The sequence below is a fragment of the Anguilla anguilla genome, chromosome 3, assembly GCF_013347855.1.
Source record: "Anguilla anguilla isolate fAngAng1 chromosome 3, fAngAng1.pri, whole genome shotgun sequence".
NCBI lineage: Eukaryota > Metazoa > Chordata > Actinopteri > Anguilliformes > Anguillidae > Anguilla > Anguilla anguilla.
In genome coordinates, this window is record NC_049203.1 from 23,610,501 (window position 1) to 23,629,151 (window position 18,651).

General features: G+C 40.0%; 1 protein-coding gene across 7 annotated transcripts; it reads right to left on the reverse strand.

Moving 5' to 3' along the window:
- Window positions 1–197: 197 nt before the first annotated feature.
- Window positions 198–17,699, reverse strand: LOC118223174 (SLAIN motif-containing protein 1-like). 7 transcript variants are annotated; one of them, XM_035409401.1, is made up of 10 exons: window positions 16,860–17,695; window positions 11,759–11,895; window positions 8,794–8,916; window positions 8,088–8,204; window positions 6,707–6,856; window positions 5,871–6,233; window positions 5,257–5,289; window positions 3,429–3,596; window positions 2,627–2,897; window positions 198–2,248 (listed from the first exon to the last, which is right to left on the reverse strand). In XM_035409401.1, the coding sequence occupies exons 1-10, from the start codon at window positions 17,330–17,332 to the stop codon at window positions 2,173–2,175; spliced, it is 1,911 nt and encodes a 636-aa protein (XP_035265292.1). In that variant the 5' UTR covers window positions 17,333–17,695; the 3' UTR covers window positions 198–2,172. The 7 variants fall into 7 exon arrangements, with proteins under 7 accessions (XP_035265292.1, XP_035265296.1, XP_035265295.1 ...); XM_035409405.1 differs by lacking the exon at window positions 16,860–17,695 and adding an exon at window positions 16,134–16,821; XM_035409404.1 differs by lacking the exon at window positions 16,860–17,695 and adding an exon at window positions 16,004–16,125.
- Between the last annotated feature and the right edge of the window lie 952 nt (window positions 17,700–18,651).

The window sequence follows — 18,651 nt, forward strand, 5'->3', positions numbered from 1 at the left end:
TGGGCTTACCCTTCTATAACAATGTACAAAATCAAATCAGTTTAATAAATAAATCTAATCTAAAATGGTAGGTCTTTATACTAACAACGCCACCTTTCCCAATCTTAGCGTTTTCAACCACACATTTTGCATTTTAGCCTACCTGTGTGACCAAATTGGCTAATCTCACATAGGATCAACTAATATGTTGCATTGTGTGCCATAATATTAAATCTTTATTTAACTTTTAAAATACATTCCCAAACAATACAGCTGTTAAATACATAGGTATACAAATAAATAACACACTCTCAGCTGTACAAGTTTAATATTATTGTAGTGCTTGAAGAGGAACATGAAAAGAGTACAGTATGTAAAACTATTTTTTTTTTTTTTTTAGTGAGAGTAAAAGGACCGGTGACATTACAGGCATATTGCTACATGTGTGACCAAAACAAAGCTTTGCTCAGTCCAAAGAAACACAAATCTTTATCCTGTTTCAAGTGAAGACAACACCTTTAAAGCAAATATCACCATATAACAAAGACTTCCTTTTCATGTCATGTTATTAGACAATTTCTGTTCAATTAAATTTACTGTGTGAAAAAGAAAATAGAAAAACTGCAAGCAATTCAATAGTAACGCTTATTTTTAAAAAAGTTTTAAAAAATTGATCCCATTTTGTTATCGACTTTATCATTTTTGGCTAGTATACTTCGCTTTTTTTAAAGAATCTGAATATTATACCCGTAGGAGTAGCATATCAACAGTGCGCAACATTAAAGTTTACCTCAGTTCTACCTGTATCATCAGTATCTCACAGACTCACTTCATAGGCATTCTGCACAGCTAATCCATATTTTAACCCCTTTAAATCCAAATTGTGATTATGTGCACATTCCCGCTAGCTCCTTTTGAAAGCACAGACGTGCAAATGCTTTTCATCAGAGCACATGAATATGCAGCCACTGCTAGCTTTCACTGAGCAGTCCACAAGTTAAGCTCACGCAGACAGTGAGTAGGAAGAGGACATGCTTCATGGGCAGTTTGTGCCTATTCACTGCAGGCTCCTGAATGACCAGAAGAGGTCACTAGTGCACAATGGGACAAAGGCTGGATCAGAAATGGCTCACTACTCCATAATCCCTAATCCCCACCTTGTGAGTGTCTTTATAGGGTGCTAAATAGTGTACTAAATGGACAGCATTGTACAGCATCAGCACCTAGGCTACATGTCTGATGCATACATACAGAACCATTAACATACCATCGGTCTTTAAAACATGACTCCAGAGGTCCTGCTTTTGATATTAAACCCATTTATTATCATGCAATGCCCAAAGTCGAGCAGCTCACTTAAGAATAAGATTGCTATTGGAAATTTTAGCCAATAGACTTGGTGGACTGTGAATCATAAGTAATGTCAACTAGTATAAGAGACCATTTTAGCTATCTATCAAACAGTGCTACATAATGGACAAACTGATGTAGGGTTTTGGTTTTTGAATACTATGTTATATCATATTAGTTGTACCTATTAATGCCCAAGAAGGGAAATTCATTTGTCATCAACGTGGCAAAACCCAGAAAAGTTGTTCTTTAAGTCAAACCGCTTCTGGACTCTGCCATTGCCTCTCTTACACAGCTTCACAGGAAGAGAAAAAAGGTCTGCATATAATAAAAGTTAAAAAACGCTTTGCAAGCAGTTAGAAAAGAATCATAGTTCACTTCCAACTTTCTAATGACCACGGTTGCTTACTAAATATTACAGTGCACTGTGGGATATTTTTAGTGCCCTAAAATGTATTCAATATTTGATTTGAGAATTCAGGCACTCGACCAAGATGGCTGACTAGTACACTATTTAGTAAATAGGGAGACATTTCTTACACAGCCATGGACATCCCGCCAAACTGAAACTCTACCCTCACCAGGTGATGCTGTCAAATGAGCCCCTCCCTGTACGACTGCTTCACTCAGCTGACATTGGTACAGTCGAGATCCAATACCAGACCGTGGGGTACATTCACAAGCTAGATCAGGGCCTTTACAGAGTGAGCCACCCAGCAGCCCCAGGTCATCCAGTTATTCTCCCATTCAAGATCACTTAGTGGGACAGTAATCAGGCCTGGCCAGCTGAGCACCCAGCACTGCTGGGCCTTCACTGCAGCTTCCTGTGCCACTTTCCCTTGTTCAGTAACATCCGTCTCTCCAACTGACATCCCGTAGAGTGCTGAGGGCAGACACGCTCTTTGGAGGCGTGAGCAAACTGTGAGAGGACAAATATCATTTGATTAGAATAGATTAGATACATGTTATTTGACTTCATTTAGTATATTTTAAATGGTCAAAAATGTACGTAAAATTCTGAAAATTAACTTGATGCAAAGAACCAGAGTCAGCAATAAAAGCTAAAAGACATCTGTAGGTTTAGAAATAGGAGTTGGGAAGTGCACAGACACATTGCATGACTTAATAATGTAATTAAATATTTTCCTTGTGACTGCACAACATCAAACCGAAATAGGCTGCATGTTCTGTCTCTCACTTCTCTTTTCAAAATGTCATTGCAAAGACCAGGAAAATCAGAATCTGATTTGACTGGGACCCCTTGTTAACTCCGGTTTTCTGTTCACAAGCGGTTTACCTGCGTAAAGGCTGGGCTATTTTGCTGCGCGGGATGGCGCCTGTCCCGATGAAGGAGGCGGGACGGGGGAGGGCGCTGCGGCCCGTTGTGGGCGGGGCGCCGGGTTTGTTGGGCAGGGGTGTGCTGGACTGAGCACTCATGGCAGTGGGTAGGCTTGGGGAGCCCTTTATGGTGGGGCTGACATAGGCCATGGCCTTCAGAGTCGGCCGCGAAGACCCGGAGAAGTTCCCCACACTCTGGAACCGGTGCTGGAGTGGACCTGGGGAGGGAACTAGAAAAAGAGGCAAGGCATTAATGCGCCCTCAGTTACTAAAGTTTGTTATTGCATAATGCTCCATGTACACTGAGCTGCTCTCTTGGCTAGGTCTCCCTTGTGAAAGAGATTCTACAGTTCAGTCAGGCTGCCTGGCTAAATAAGAATAAGAATGAATTTACCAGTCATGAGGTGTTGGAAGTCTAAGTGTACAGGCATATATTTTTTTTAATTCCATGTCCTGTACTGAAACAAAATCCACCAATTTACATCTGTCTAATCTAATCTCCTGAAGCTTGCAGTCATAGGCTTGAGGAGGTTAAACAGATATTTTCATTTTTCTGATACAGTTGTATGGAACATTAACAAATAAATGTAATCATGGCTACAAAAGTCTCCATTTATATGAATGTTTTCAGGTTAAGTAATGTTTTTTTGGAAATGCAAGAATATAATTTGTCCTTTTTCACAGACATCCCTGCATACAAACATTAGCTAAGTTAAGAACTTCAGAGGAAACTGAGGAAACTCAACAGGAAGTGATCTCACTTGAGGACTGAATCCTGGTCAGCCCATTGGAGGAGTCAAAGCTCTGGCTGTTGCGTATTGAGGAAGTAGCACTGCTGTGACCGGTGGCAGTGGTTATGGAGAGGACACTGGGGACGCTGGGCATGCTGGGTGCTCGCACTAAGTTGGGCATGCTTCTCTGCAGGTGATCTGTAATGTTACAGCGCATACTGTCAGATACAGTGATCATGCAAAAAGTACATTTGTGATAATATAGGGGTCTCAAACTCCAGTCCTGGAGGGCAGCAGTGTTTCAACGTTTCTGCATTTTCCTTACAACCAATTGCCAATTAAAGCCTTTTGAGGAAAAAAGGTGTGTGGAATATTTAGCCAATCAGTGATATAAATTAGGCACTTAGACGTCATTAAAAACCAGAAGACACAGCAGGATTAGAGTATGAGATCCCAAATGCAAGTTAATCCTGAGCCTACCAGTAATGACCACTTATCCACACCCAGCATATGACATGTAGGTACACTTAAAACCACATTAAATAATAACAGATTAACTAATAATTATGTGGCAAACAAAAATGAAAAGCAAAATAATTTAAAAACTTTTGTTATTACTTGCTCAATCTGTCTCATTCAAATGTTCAAAAGATTCTGCAGTCCCCAGTGCATAAAACACACAGGTGCAACTGTAACAAAGAAGGAATTTAAACCTCAGATCATAAACCCATAAACCACAGAATTGCACTACACCTAGAACAGTCCTTTTTTCGCAGATGAAGAGCTATTCATCTAATCCTTTGACACTCTGGTTGAGATGTTTAAACCTGAGGTTTAAAGTTCTGCTAATTTGGCTGTAATTGCCACATAAGGTTTTTCGTTTTGTTATTATTATAATTATTGGAATTCTTGTCAATGGTACAGGACATTTCACAGCATACATACAAATGCCATTATACATAAAAAATTAATATTATTCTAATATGAAAATCATAAAAAAAGTCTGTTTTAAGGTTTGTACTAAATCTATTTAAAAGCAAGTTTTGGGACTTGAATTAATGACACATTGTATCAATGCCATTGAGTCCTTCTGCTCTTATAATCCCCAGCCACAAACTCATCTTCAGGTCCCATATTAAAGACAGCACTGAAGACATGCTCACAAAGCTGCAACAGACTGAGTCTGCCAGTAGCATCAGTTAGTCAGAACGCTACCAAAATGATTGGTTTATTCAAGCAGCTGGCTCAATGTGTCATAAGCCTCTGTCAAAGTCACTCATTTGAATTCCAAAGCCATTCAAAAAAAGGTTTACATATTCTAGAATCTGTCATCCATTTTTTATCAACAATCTATTTCATCATCATCTTCTTCTTCTTATTATTATTATTATTATCTTTTTTACCACTATTTTCTCTACAGTTTTGTGTATGCGTGCTCATCACTGCAACCTCTCTCAGTTTGGGAGATGTCAAGCAGATGGAGTTATTTTCACACAGACATTTATTCTGAGGAGGGCACTTCATGTGTAATTTCCGCAGGCTGTTTCTGGCTGCCAAACTTATGAGATGGCAGATCTCTGGAGCACGATGAGACTAACTGAATCCCTTCCTCCCTGGGTGACACTACATCCAATTATGCCTTATCCTGCAGGATTGCTGGCCAGAGCCAACATTGGCAATAGTCTGGATTCAATACCAGACAATGGGGCATGTCCACACACTAGAACAGTGCCTTAACAGGGTGAGCCACCCAGCCCATTTAATACATTTTATGATCAGCTGATCTGAAAGCACTTCTTGAAGTTCCTCATCCATTCCATATTAGTTATGTTAGTCAAATAAGAACTTTCAAACTTACTCTCATATACTGCATGATTCCCGACGGGAGATCCTAAGAGTTTTGCTAAAGTTTACAGACAATTCAATAGAACAGACACCAACCGAAAACAACACATATACAAAGACAATAATGTTTAAAACACAAAGCAGACGCATTATCCGTTAAGTGTAGATGACTTATCGGCTACATGTATACATTGAGTGGGAATTCAACATTAACACCTACATTGAGTTATTACTTAGACATTATTACTTAAACCAGACCCCAATCAAGAAAAAAATAAAATAAATCCTGACAGAAGCTCAGATCAACAAATTGTTCATTTGAATGTCAGTCTATAGGAATGCTTTCAATAATTTCTGAAAAACCTGTACTGAACTCTTCCTAAATCATACGTCAATTTTAGAATGAACACCTCCTGAAGTACTGAGCACTTAGTACCAAGTTTATTAGAAGTAGTCGTCCCCTGCGACACCCCTAAGCTTTCCGTAAGCCTAGGGGGGGTAGACCTCTCCTGTATCTTTGGGCCATGTGACCTCCCCTGGATCTTTGGGTCAGGTGACCTCCCCTGGGTCTTTGGGTCAGATGACCTCCCCAGTAAGTTTGGGCCGGGTGTCTTCCCCCCCGCTCACCTCTGCTGGCCCTGTGGCCCTGCGAGAGCGCGTCCGGCACGTATCCGGGGACGTAGCCGGGCGGGACGAGGCCGCAGTTCTGCTGGAATGAGAGGCAGCTGAGGTACTGGGGAGCCGAGGGGCTGCGGCGGGGGTCCCTGGCGCCGGAGAAGGAGAGGGAGTGAGACAGGCCCCGCTGCAGGGGCATGGCGCGGGCCACGCGGGGCTCGGCGAGGGGCGTGCGGTCGTACTCCTCCTCGCTGGACAGATTCGGCTGGCTGGACATGGGCCGCCGTGGGCGGAAGGAGAAGCTGGAGCTGCGCCGGTTGGCGGAGGCGGAGGCGGAGGCGGAGGTGGAGGTGGAGGCGTAGTCCTGGCGCAGGCCTTTAGGGGGCGAGCACATGCGCACACGCATGCACACATACACACAGGCATGCACATATTCACGCACACAAACCACACACACACACACACACACACAAGAGCACGGAGCATTTTCTTTTTAAACTTCAGATCCAAACAAATCCAATTGAAACTTCATCGATCTGAATACATGGAAATTGCATACAAAATACAGACTGCAGCACATCACATTCCCTCTTATTGATTCTTCACTCATGCACAGTGGTAACCCACCCTGTTCCTGGAGATCGTACGTTTTAATTCCAATCCTAGTAAAGCAGACCTCATTCAACAGCTAGAGATTCAGCTGTTAATTATTAAAATCAGGTGTGCCAAATTAGGGTTGGAATGAAAACCTATGGTAGATCTCCAGGAACAGGGTTGGTTACCACTGCTTGTGCACATGCATCCCGTTTCTCCCACCATCTCAGAAAAATAAATCCCAGAGAACCTACTCTCTTCCTGCAGTCGCGCCATGATCTGCACATCCGTCAGGTCCTGCAGCTTGTATCCCATGGCGATTGAATTATCCTCCAGCTCCGAGGTGCTGAGCTCGCTGTCGACGGAGGACTGACGGCTCAGAGGCAGCAGTCTGCGGCCCGCACCTTCAGGCAACACGATTGGACTTATTTATTATTCATCTATGATATGATCTATTAGCCCATACATTCCATTCAGAATGACTTAAACTGTCTGTCTTGTCCTGTCTGGGAGGGTTTGGACCGTGTGCCATAAATCAGTGAAAATCAGTTCTTGCTTTATGTCCAACCCCCTGAACACCCTTAATACCAGTCATTGTAAACCATTGGTCACCAGAAATTTCTGATTCTAAGACTGACATGTTTCATATGACTCTGATGAAGATGCACTAGCATCGAAAAATGTCAATTTTATTTTGTACCATTATCATATTGCATCTGTGTGCTCCACACCTTTTTCTTTTGTAATCTATAAAATATGTAAAGCACTACTAATTATGAGTGCTCTCGATTCTAGTCATACCAATTAGTACTGTATGTTTACTTAGTCATACATGACATTAACTTTTTTCCACCAATTGCATTTCAAGGCAAAATGCAATTTTCTCTCCTTCTCCACTTCAGCTGATGTGGTGAGCATTTTGGTGCAAATGGGCTGCTGTGCATCACCCAGGTGGGAACTACACATTGGTGATGGCTGAGGTGAGTTTCCCCCTCTTCACTGTGAAAAGTCCTTTGAATTTTTAGAAAAGTGCTATATAAATGTAAGAAATTATTATTATTATTATTATTATTATTGTTATTATGTGTATATGTCTGAATGTTTATTTCATAAATGTTTATTCATAAATCTAAAGGTAAAAATAAAGTGATATCTGCTCTAGCACAGTGATAATCTTGCACAGACGGTCAGTGGAAGGATAATGGCAGATTATGCAACAGCTTGTTTATGTAAGACATCAGATGAAAGTCCAGTTTGTCACAACACGTCCTCTAGATGTCCGAGTGACAAATTTAATTATAAAATGTTATCTACAAATATAATCTGATAGATTCATTAAAGGTATTAACACAATTCAATTTTCCATGGTATGCAAATTGTACCACTCAAATTAAGGCAGTTTTAAATGCCTTTGTTAATTTGAGAAGAAGAGTATTATGTAAGAACAGCTGGAAATAGAACTCTCAAAATGTTTGTATTTAATATTTTCATTTGGACACAACACTAGCACAATGAAATGTGTGGTCTTATAGTGTAATGACACAACATGGATAATAATTCTATTCCAGTACAATACCATACATGTGAAATGATTAGAGGGACCATGAAAGCTTATGAATGGCAATGCAGGCTTACTCTGATTGGCTGAGTGATACAGGAATGAGGGAGACCTCTCGGCTAGACCAGAGTAGTCCTTCCTATTGGTTCTTGGAGTCAGGAGGGGTGGGAAATGGCTGGATGGGGAGAATGAAGCTAGACATGGATAGAGGTGAAGAACAGTTCATGCACACAGACAGGTTCTTATTCCTGATCATACAAAATGTCTTCTGCTTTCCACAGTTTCTAAAGCTACAAGGATTTCAAATATTCTTCACATATTCACTCCCTGAATCCTTACATAATTCTGATTTACATCATTTACAATTTAAAATACAGAAATCCAATTTATAAAAAAAGAAATCAAATTCACGGTAATGCATGAAACATATCATTAGGATGAACAGTGCAATTAACTTTAACAAAAGTTTTTGCACTACTTTCTGCAAATATTTATGGAAATTAACATAGCAAAGTCTTTAGAGATTATATTAAATTCCTGCTTTTACAACAGGGTTACACAACTATTTAAAAAGGCAACCCATGAATATCCTCAGAATATGAATGAAGGCAATTTACTTTCCTGGGTTATTGTCTAAGTCACAGGGGAGGGTCTGCAGCTGCTTGCCTAAAAATCAGCAAGCAACTCAAGAAACCTTGTGCCGTGTGCAAGCGAGCAGGCTCTGTGGCTCTCCAGGACCAGGGCAGCAGTCCTGACCCGAGTGAAGAGGAGCGGTGGTGTTACCTGGTCGCTCTGGTAGTGCAGTTTTAGAGCAGGGCTTAGGAGAGCTGCAGAGCGGGGGAACACCAGCTACAGGTGGGCAAACAGGAGAGACACGGCTAGACAACACGCCCCTCCATTTCTTGGCTGGGTAAAGAAGAGGAGCAGAACGCAGAGGTTAGATGCTGTAGGGAAAAAGTTACAGTTTGTGACTATCTCACACATGCACACACACAAATTCTGTGAAAAGACCAGTGTGACAGCATATCGCAAAGAGGAGTTGAACTGAACTCATCTATTCTTCAACACTGATTTTTCTTTGAATTAGTTCAACAGTACAGTAAGGTATACAATTTTTTACTCAGCTGTACCTATACCCTTCAAAATACGTGCACATCAGTGCACTCATCTGAGTGGAAAGAGCCCTTTTGATCCTTGTCTTTGGAGCAAAACAATGGTGGTTCTCAACAATGAGTAGACACGACACATTGGCTGTCATCACACAATTAAACAGAGCGTCCATTCAAGGGCTGCTACAGAACAAGCCTTTTCTTAAGCTCCTGGTACAAAGCAGAACTCATGACCTAACTCAGAGCACTGCTCTGAGCTGCAGCAATCCTGAATGTAGCTTTCTGTAGCTCAAAGTAAAGCAGAACTCACAGCCACTCAATTATCTTTTAATATGTAATCCCTTACAGCCAGGCAATACACTGAAAATATGTTGAAATAAAATATACTATCAATATATTGCAACACTTCCCAATATATGTACTGAGCTCAAAAATGTTTGGGAATTATAGTACTTTTAATACATACCCTTCCTTAATTTTTCATTGGTACAACCCCGGTCCTCATGTTGACAAACACTAATAGTCAAGACCAAATACTGAAAGCTCTCTTATACCTGCACTAAGGAAGCAATTGAACACACCTGACTAATCAGAAACACTTGTGAAGCCATTTGTCTGAAACATTATGGGTTCCTGAAATGGGGTGACTATGCATAAAAGGTGCTGTAATTTCTACATGATGAAACCAATATGTATAAATATCCTTTAATCAAAGCTGAGAATGTGCACTTTAACAACATCTGAATTGTCTGATTATCAATCTAAAATTGTGGAGTACAGGTCCAAATCAAGAAAAAAATATGCCTTTGTCCCAAACGTTATGGAGCTCACCATATAAACTGTGAAATACACTTTTTATTATATTGTCAGCATATTTACAAGATAATGCAGCCTCCACATTTCCACAAGGAATAACCCACACACACTAGATATTCTCCATAGGGGAAAATCAGTGCAAGCAATTTGCTGAAAATTCAAGCTGCATGGTGCATTATGTTTATTTTGTTTATATCAACTGTATGACTAGACACATGGTTATCATGCAACATGTCTGTAAGAATACAAACCACTTCATATTATCAGGAAGAATATAAGCCACTTGGCCTCAAAGCAGGTTCTCTCTGTACTGCGCAAATATGGTTTCCATGGTTACCATCCTTACGAGCTCAACTCCTACATACATTACCTTAACTGACAGTACACCAAACAGCAGTTTTGTTTCTGTCTTTTTTTCTTTACTATTTATCATAGCACACTTTATACTGTATACTTATGTATTTCACCTATATGTATATATATATATATATAAATGTATATCAGTTCTACATAAATTATACCTACAGCTAACAGGATAATTTTAAGCGTCATTGAAATTGAGAAATGAATCAAATCAAATACGAGATTGACAAATGTGTCAGATTTAATTGCATGGGATGAATTTTTAAATAATACCGCACAATTAATTGAGTATAATTACTTGTAGTAAGGATTTCTGAATCAAGGACAGACACCCCCCTATCCACTTTCTCCTTCGTCTGCCTCTAAATGACATCTAACTTACGTTTAGAGCACCGAAACACGTACTACATGACCATATCATTTAAATGCACATATCATACTACACTGTATGTTTTGAGATATTACAATGAAAAGAATCCAAGATGGTGTGTGTGTGTGTGTGTGTGTGTGTGTGTGTGCATGTATGCATGTCTGTGCGTGCTTGTGTGAAGGTGTGCATTAAAATCTGTCTGTACGTAAAACTACGTGCTATGGAGAGTATACAATCAAGACTGAACATCTTGGTATCCACTTATAACCATACACAATGCTATCAATGCTATTAATTTTATCATGCTTGCATGTTTTCCCATCTGTAATGTATGTCAGGTCCACAGAAGCACTGCACTGTTCACCCAGGCAGCGATGGACCTCCTTTTCAGTAAACCTCCAAGACTGTGACCCACATTTCAGTATGCATGTGTCAGCTCAGCCTGCTTTCTTCCCTCTTTTCAGAAGTGTAATTATAGACCTACTTTTCCCTCAAAAAGTGATTCTAGAGGGATAGTAATATGGCTAAATACAACAGGGTTGTGAAGTTATTGTGATTAAGGCTGTTATTCACCTATCCTTCAAGCCCTCCAAAGACCCCTCTCTAAATTTACCATTTCTGTTTTACCATTTCACTCTAACTGACTGCTTTTGCTTTAAATATGAGGGTACACATATGCATACACAGGGGGCAACCAGAGAAGAAAAAAGTAATATAAGGGGACCGAGAGGTCTGGCAGCCAATAACTTTGTATAATATATTCCAAATGCAAAATAAACCAAAATGAAAATAAATATTTCCACATTTTTCATTACAGCTTATTCTAAATGTATATGTCACACACACAATACAAATACAAATATACTTGACACAGAAGTATTCATTAAACCATGCGGTATGCTTTGAGTGTCGCCATATGACAATGCTACACTGGCACCAGCTCCATCACTTTAGTGCTGGTTGGTACCCTGCATTCTTTTACTTTCATTCTCTCTGCTTCTCCGCCCCACCTCCGCGTGATTCCAGTGTGATTGACGGCTGTGTGGACCAGAGCTGAGTGAGTGAAGGTGTGCTGTGGTCGCTTAGCTACCTTGCGCCAGTCTGTGGCACAGGGAGCGTTTGGCGGCCTCCACCTCGGCCCTGGGGTTGTCCAGCACCTGCCTGCTCCACTGCAGTGGGCTGAGGCTGAACTCTGTCCACATTCTGGCACTTGGGGGTACGTACAACCTGCACAGACAGGAGGATAGGCTAAGTAGAGTCATCAAAGCTACAGTCAGCAATGCCAACTTCTCATTTTAGGTGTTTTGGATGGTGTTTTCAATATACACTGCCTGTCAGGTACATTACCCTAACGGGAAATAGAATACATTTAAAATAAATTAAAACTAGAACATGACACTCAGTAGAGTGCATAGTACCTCCACCAACACTATGCAAATGTCAAGATATGCTAGTCAGGTATTGACCAAAAGTTAATCATTTTCTGCATGTCCTTCACATAAGGAAAGGCATTTCATAACTGTATCTAAAATTGAGCATGAGATATGCCTTTTTAAATTCTAGCCACTCTTAAAGCATTTTAGTTGATTACTGCAACACCAAGAGGCCACTTGGCACTATATTTGTTCAGTGGCTAGAAATGAGTTCTCTGCCCCCCCCCCCCCCCCCCCCCCCCCCCTACTGATAGGCACACAAAGTTGTTGTGTGAATCTGTTCAGAAGTTACATAATTTTTTGTGAGAAGCAGCCATGCCCCTCTTTGGGCAATTGGTGTAAAATGTTAACCAGTTCATCCTTGCCCCATGACCAAACTTTCCACAAAGTTTTGTGGTATTACGTGAATACATTTGGAAGTTACATGCCTATTTATGATTGGCCACATCCATCACCACGCCCTCTTTTGGCCAGTGAAAAGCTAAACAGTTTTTTGTTGCCCCAGATAAACGTTTCCCCAAAGTTCTGTGGTGTTACGTGAATCAATTTAGAAGTTATATGTCTTTTTATGACTGCCATATCCCTTTGTGGTGAAAAGTTGTGAAAAGTTAATTAGCCCCATGACCAAGCTTTCCACAAAGTTTCATAGAAATCCATTCTTAACCTTTGGAGATATCCTGCTAACAGTCAGACAGACAAATGGACAGATGGAATGGGGTGAAAAAATAACCCCCGTCAACTCTGCTAGTGGACATAAAATGTATAATGAAGATATTGAAACATTTCAAAATATATGGACAAATAGACTAATTATCACTGCTTCTTAATATTTCAGTATAATACACTACTATTGAATATGTATCATATTTTCAAAAGGTCATCGCTTACAATATATTGCAATATATTATATTTCTGTTAGACCCGCTAAATGCTCTACTTAACATTGAAAGTTCTGTCTCCTTACTGTCGCAGCAAAAACATTGTAATATTCTTATTCTTCTAAAAATTCTGAAACAGGCATGACCAAGTACTGTATAATACTGTGGCAATGGACATACTGTACTGTAAAATAACATCAGAAACTCCTGCTACCAACAATAAATCCCTGCAGTTAGGAAGCAGAGAGGATCAGGGGAATGTAGGAGCTGAGTGTCTGGTGCATCTGAAAAACCTGGGGGAGTTCAGAGGACGGATTGTGTGCTGTATGAGAGGTTGCGTGTACGTCACAGGTCATGTGATCCAAAACAAAGCTGCTGTTATGACCTTTTCATTCTCAGAATAAGTATAAAGGCATTCGATAGCTCCTTTTGTATTTTCAATCTAATGAATACATGTAATATGAATATATAAATGTACGTAATTTGATTAATCTGAAATGAGATACGGTGTAGACCTGCTGACTGTGTTATTAGATAGACAGATTAAATAGAGAGAAATAAGCAGAATAAGTGTAATTTCACACAATTGATATTTTATGGCCTGTCAGCAGTTCTTTTGGCAGAAAAATTTAAAAAAATGTATAATGCTACAAACAAATCATGCAAGACATGCACATTGAAATTAAAGTTTCATATCTGCTTCATACACAACAGGGCTGGGGCAATTCAGGTAATTCCAAAAATTAATTCAAATTACATTTTCATGAACTGAAAGTGACAACAATGTTCAAAGGCTATTTTCAATTAATGGACAATTTTAAATGCATAATAATTGAATTGGCATGATCTGCATTTTGACAATTATGATGTCTGTTGGGTTGTATTTTTGGCTGGACCGCAACAGTAGAGCCAGCCCTACAAACGTGAATGTCCGTGAGTGACTGACTGACTGAGTGATGAAGTTACACCATTGGTCGGCTAGGTCCAGCCATATACTAGGTTTGAACCTGGTCTTGTTTTGTTTTCAGTGCACATTCAGACAGAGAAGAAGGCTTTTGCTGAAATGTGATTGTCTTTTGGCTGTAATGTTGCCAAGTTGTTTATGATTCAAACTTTTTCAGTTAGCGTGCAAGTCTCCATCTTCCTTTTGTTTTGAGAAACCAGCACAACAATCTTTTTACATATTTTTGGAGTGCAAGGGTTAGTTATCTTTCAACAAATTAACTGAAAACCTGATGTACAAATCTAATTTATGACTAATTCCTACATTTTTCCAGGACAAATCCCCTTGTGGCCTTGAAACTGAAGATTTACTCTGTGGCTTAAACTATATTCCATCACTGTTCCAATTACCCTGGATGTGTTACCAAAACAGACAGTGTAAGAGGATGCATCAGAGACTACCTTAAGCCACACATTCACTTAAAAAAGAGGACATAAACTAAGGACAGGCTAGACAGTCCATCAACTTGTGAAAAATTGTTAAGAACAGAACTAAGCATGAATTCACCCTCAAGTTCTCTCCAGCATGCTTAAAACCTGACGGAGACAAGAGCTTTCCTGTGCAGGCCATCCAGAAAGAAAACTACCAACTTCATATATCAGCAGTTTACTGTGAAATCAATGGTTACCTGGATTTTACAAGGTTTAACCATAATATTTCACAATCAGAATATTACTGTGAAATCAATATAGGCTAGGCAATATTATAGAAAAATGCAGTGAAATTTGAATTGAAGTGGACCACACTTCAGCATTATAGGATATGGCGGCTGTAGATGAACCTAGTGATGCGGCACCGACGGCAAACTCGGGGTAAACTACTAGACAGGTACGGTCAGTATTAAGCAGTATTAGGTTTCAGTGTTCAGATAGATTTACTAACAGTAGCTTCTCCTTTATGACTGTAATATATATAGCTACAGCAATATTTTAAAACCTTGTAACTGAGGTGGTTGTGCTTTTAGTTGTAAGTTGTAACTGTTAACGTTAACTTCACGTTAGCCTAGCTATTCAGGAATTTACTTGTTGTATTCAGTGTTTGAAGGAAAGAGGCATTATTGCATGTACCTTGAAGAAACAATGCCAAAAATGACCTTTTTTTGTCTTGGCCTTTTGTTTACAGGTGTTTCTTAGTCATCAACTGAGACAAGGGTTCAAAATCAAAGAAGAGGGCAGACTTCAACCAGAGAGTTCTTTAACAGTAAATTACAGGCTAATGAGTTACTTTTTTCAGATGATATGGTTTATATGAGAAACTACAGCTGAATATACTATATAATCAACTGATTACCGTAATCCTACAGTAGCATAGGCTACATCTATATCACAGAAATCCATGATCTTGTTTACTGTGAGATCACAGTATATACTTGTCATTTAATTGCAATTTACTGTGAATATGTTACAGTAAATTACTGGGAAGCTTATTGTAAAAGTACTGCTACTAGTAGCCAATAATTTGCTGTTACTTTATTTATTTATTTAAGTTTACAGTGCATGCATGTGCAGTACACAATGGAGCACTACAAGGCTGAGTTCTAATTCAATTAAGTCAGTTCTATTCATTATTTGAAAAACAAAATGCTAATAATTTTCTATGAGTTCCCTGAGCTGATTTGGAAATACCTGCATATCCTTCTTATGAGAGGAAGAATATGTCCTATCTCTACATCAAAACACTGAAGACATAAATGCCAACTGTCTAAATTTAGATGGTCTAGCCTTCTGTATTTTGTCATGAAACAGAACAGGTAGAAGCTCAAACATTCTGAACACATACCATACATTTGTCTTTGTAAAGGACGTATGGAAACAGAAAATAAATACATTTACTCTAAGATCACGTAAAAAGAAATTGAAAGACAATCTAATGCAGGGTTACAAGTGTTTCACAGTGGTACAAAACAGAAGTGAATCAGCACCGGTGCACTCAACTGTTCAAAACATTAGCCATAATAATTTATTTGAATATAAAGCAGCAGACACACCAGCCATCAAGGACCTGAACAGTTAATCCCTTACCTACTGCAAAGATGTTTCATCCAACATGTATGTTACATGCCATTGGTTGGAGGTTTTTTATGGTGATATCACTACTGATGTGATTACAGGAAATGGTAGTAAATTGCAAAAAAAGATCATCTATAGTCACCTGAGAGTATTGCATGCACTGAGGAGCAGCTCACAGCATGGCAGCAAAAAAGTATGCTAAATTTTCCACATCGCTGAACACATAAAACAGAAATGGTACACCAGCCACCCCGCCTGTCAACCATGACTTCTCCAGTCAGAAAATGTCAAACCATCAAGTTCTGGCAGAGCAAGGTGCAGTATGGTTTGAATACAAGCTACAATATCACCTGCCTAAAATAAGTAAAGGTTAGTGCTTTCTTCAATAACATTCACCGATTAAAGTACTTATTAGAAAGAGTATTTTAACGAATGGATTCTACGTGTGTTGACCAAAAATGTTCGAGTACCGTGAACAGCTTAGTTCATAAATTAGGCTATGTGTTAAGAGAAGCATCGGTTCTCAGCCCCTAATGGTGTCCAGATATGCAGGAGGCATATTATTCCACTGAAAATGCAAAATACTGTAGTTACTGTTACATTTTCAAAGCAATTGATCAAGACTGACGTAGGGGATGGATTTAGTTTCGAAAACAATTTACATCTGATGGGGGAAAAAAAGAACCACTACTCAACAGAAGTAACAAGTATAGGCTAAATAAAATATCTGACTCTTGAATCCTACAAACTGAAGACATATTTTATTAATTCATTTAGATTTTCTGTCAATATTTTAAGACAGATGGATGAGCAGCTGGGATGAAGGTGTTATGATGAAGTCTAAAAATATGAATCAAGGCTACAGTACCAGGTGTCTTCAGAACCTTCATTGCAAGGGAGAATGGAATTTAGATCTAACATTTCAACTTCGTCCAAGACTGTAGGTTCCGCGAAGCCGCTGCTTACATCTTCTGCCTCGCCATAAGTAGAAGAATGCGGGTTGAAATAAGCGTACGGTTCCTCTGGAGCGCAGTACTGGTTTAGGGCGGACGGACACAAGAGAGTAGATGTCGGGCTCGTAATATAGTAACTCCCAGGGAAAACTGGGCTTGCTACAGCTCTAACGGAACTGCCGTGAAGACAGGCCGGCGAAGACTGTAGAATGTGAGAGGTGGCTGGGCAATTGCCTACGGCATTTGCCCGGGTCCTTAGTTGTTCGTTTTGCTTCTCCAATTTACGGACCAGTTCTTGTAGCTTTTTCACCTCTAGCTCCGCGTTGGCGATATTTTTGTTGCAGTTTACATCCGCCATCATTTGATGATGTAGCACTGTTGCTTCCATCAAGTGAAATAAATATGCACAAATGAAACATTAATGGAACAAAAACAGTCATAAAATGGTGGACAGGATTATTGTAGGTCGCTTTCTCCGCCGCTTTCACTGTGATTACACCATTACGCCCAAGTCCAAATGCTCCGGAACAAACTGAGTGTTCTATTGAGATGCAGCGCATGTCACTGCGAGAGATTAAGCCCCTCTGCCTCCTCCCTCGGTGCACAGCTTGGTACCGTAACAGACCCAGACAAACGGTACAGACGTAAATAATGATATTATGGATGTAACAATTTAGTAACGTTCACCAAAATGTATTAGAATCACAAATCACAAAACGAAGGTCATATGAGACTTCCCTGGCATTATGAACTAACATTTCCATATTTGAATTCCCCACTGCCACTGAATGATTGTAGTATAAGTTTCAGTTGTTATTTGCCAGTTAGTTACAGGTTAGTTTGAGCCAATTTGTATACACTTGAAGGTGGTTTGATCATTTTCATCAAAAATGACAAAAGTAACTTCCAATGCCTCAAATATGCATTGATGCATGCTATAGCTGGCTAGTGGAGGCTACACAACTGGCCACACAATAGCCTCATACTGTCAATTAACTAGATGTTTCGCCACATGTGAGAAAAGGTTTTCAGTTTACTCATTTCAACTGAATAAGTGTAAGTAAATGCCTTCAGAACTGCATTAGTTATGATCAAATAAAAATAGAATATGACATAAATGAATGTATGCATTACTGGATAGAAAACAACCCTTCTAGAACATGGAATAGATACCATGGATACTTTGTTCAGATATACACACAAGAGATACACTTAAAATACTGCATCAATTTCAGAAACGGACAGGCTAGGAGGATCAGCTTTCTGAGGCATTGCGCTCATTTATTTGCAGGCAACGTAGCATACAACTGCAAACCAGCACAGGATTCTCCACACTGTCTGTCTGCTCTAATCTAATCTTTTATACCCTGTCCTGCCCCCCCCCCCCCCCCCCAAAAAAAAAAAAAAAATTGGTAACAGCCTCATGGAAACCCATTCACTGCGGACTCCACTCACACAAAGTCCCACCTGGTTGCCCATGGGCCCCTCCCTACTTGCGGCGACTGCTGGCTGATGCTGGGGGCCGATGGCTGGGGTGTGAGAGCTGCAGACTGCTGCTGGTGGGTGGTGACTGTGGGTCTGGGAACAAGCACTCCGCTGTACAGCGCCAGGCTCTGGACATGCAGGACCACCTCCTTCTAGTGAAACTTCCAGGTGAACCTGGTACACCACGTTGGACAGCCACTGGAGGACAGTGCAGAGGACCTC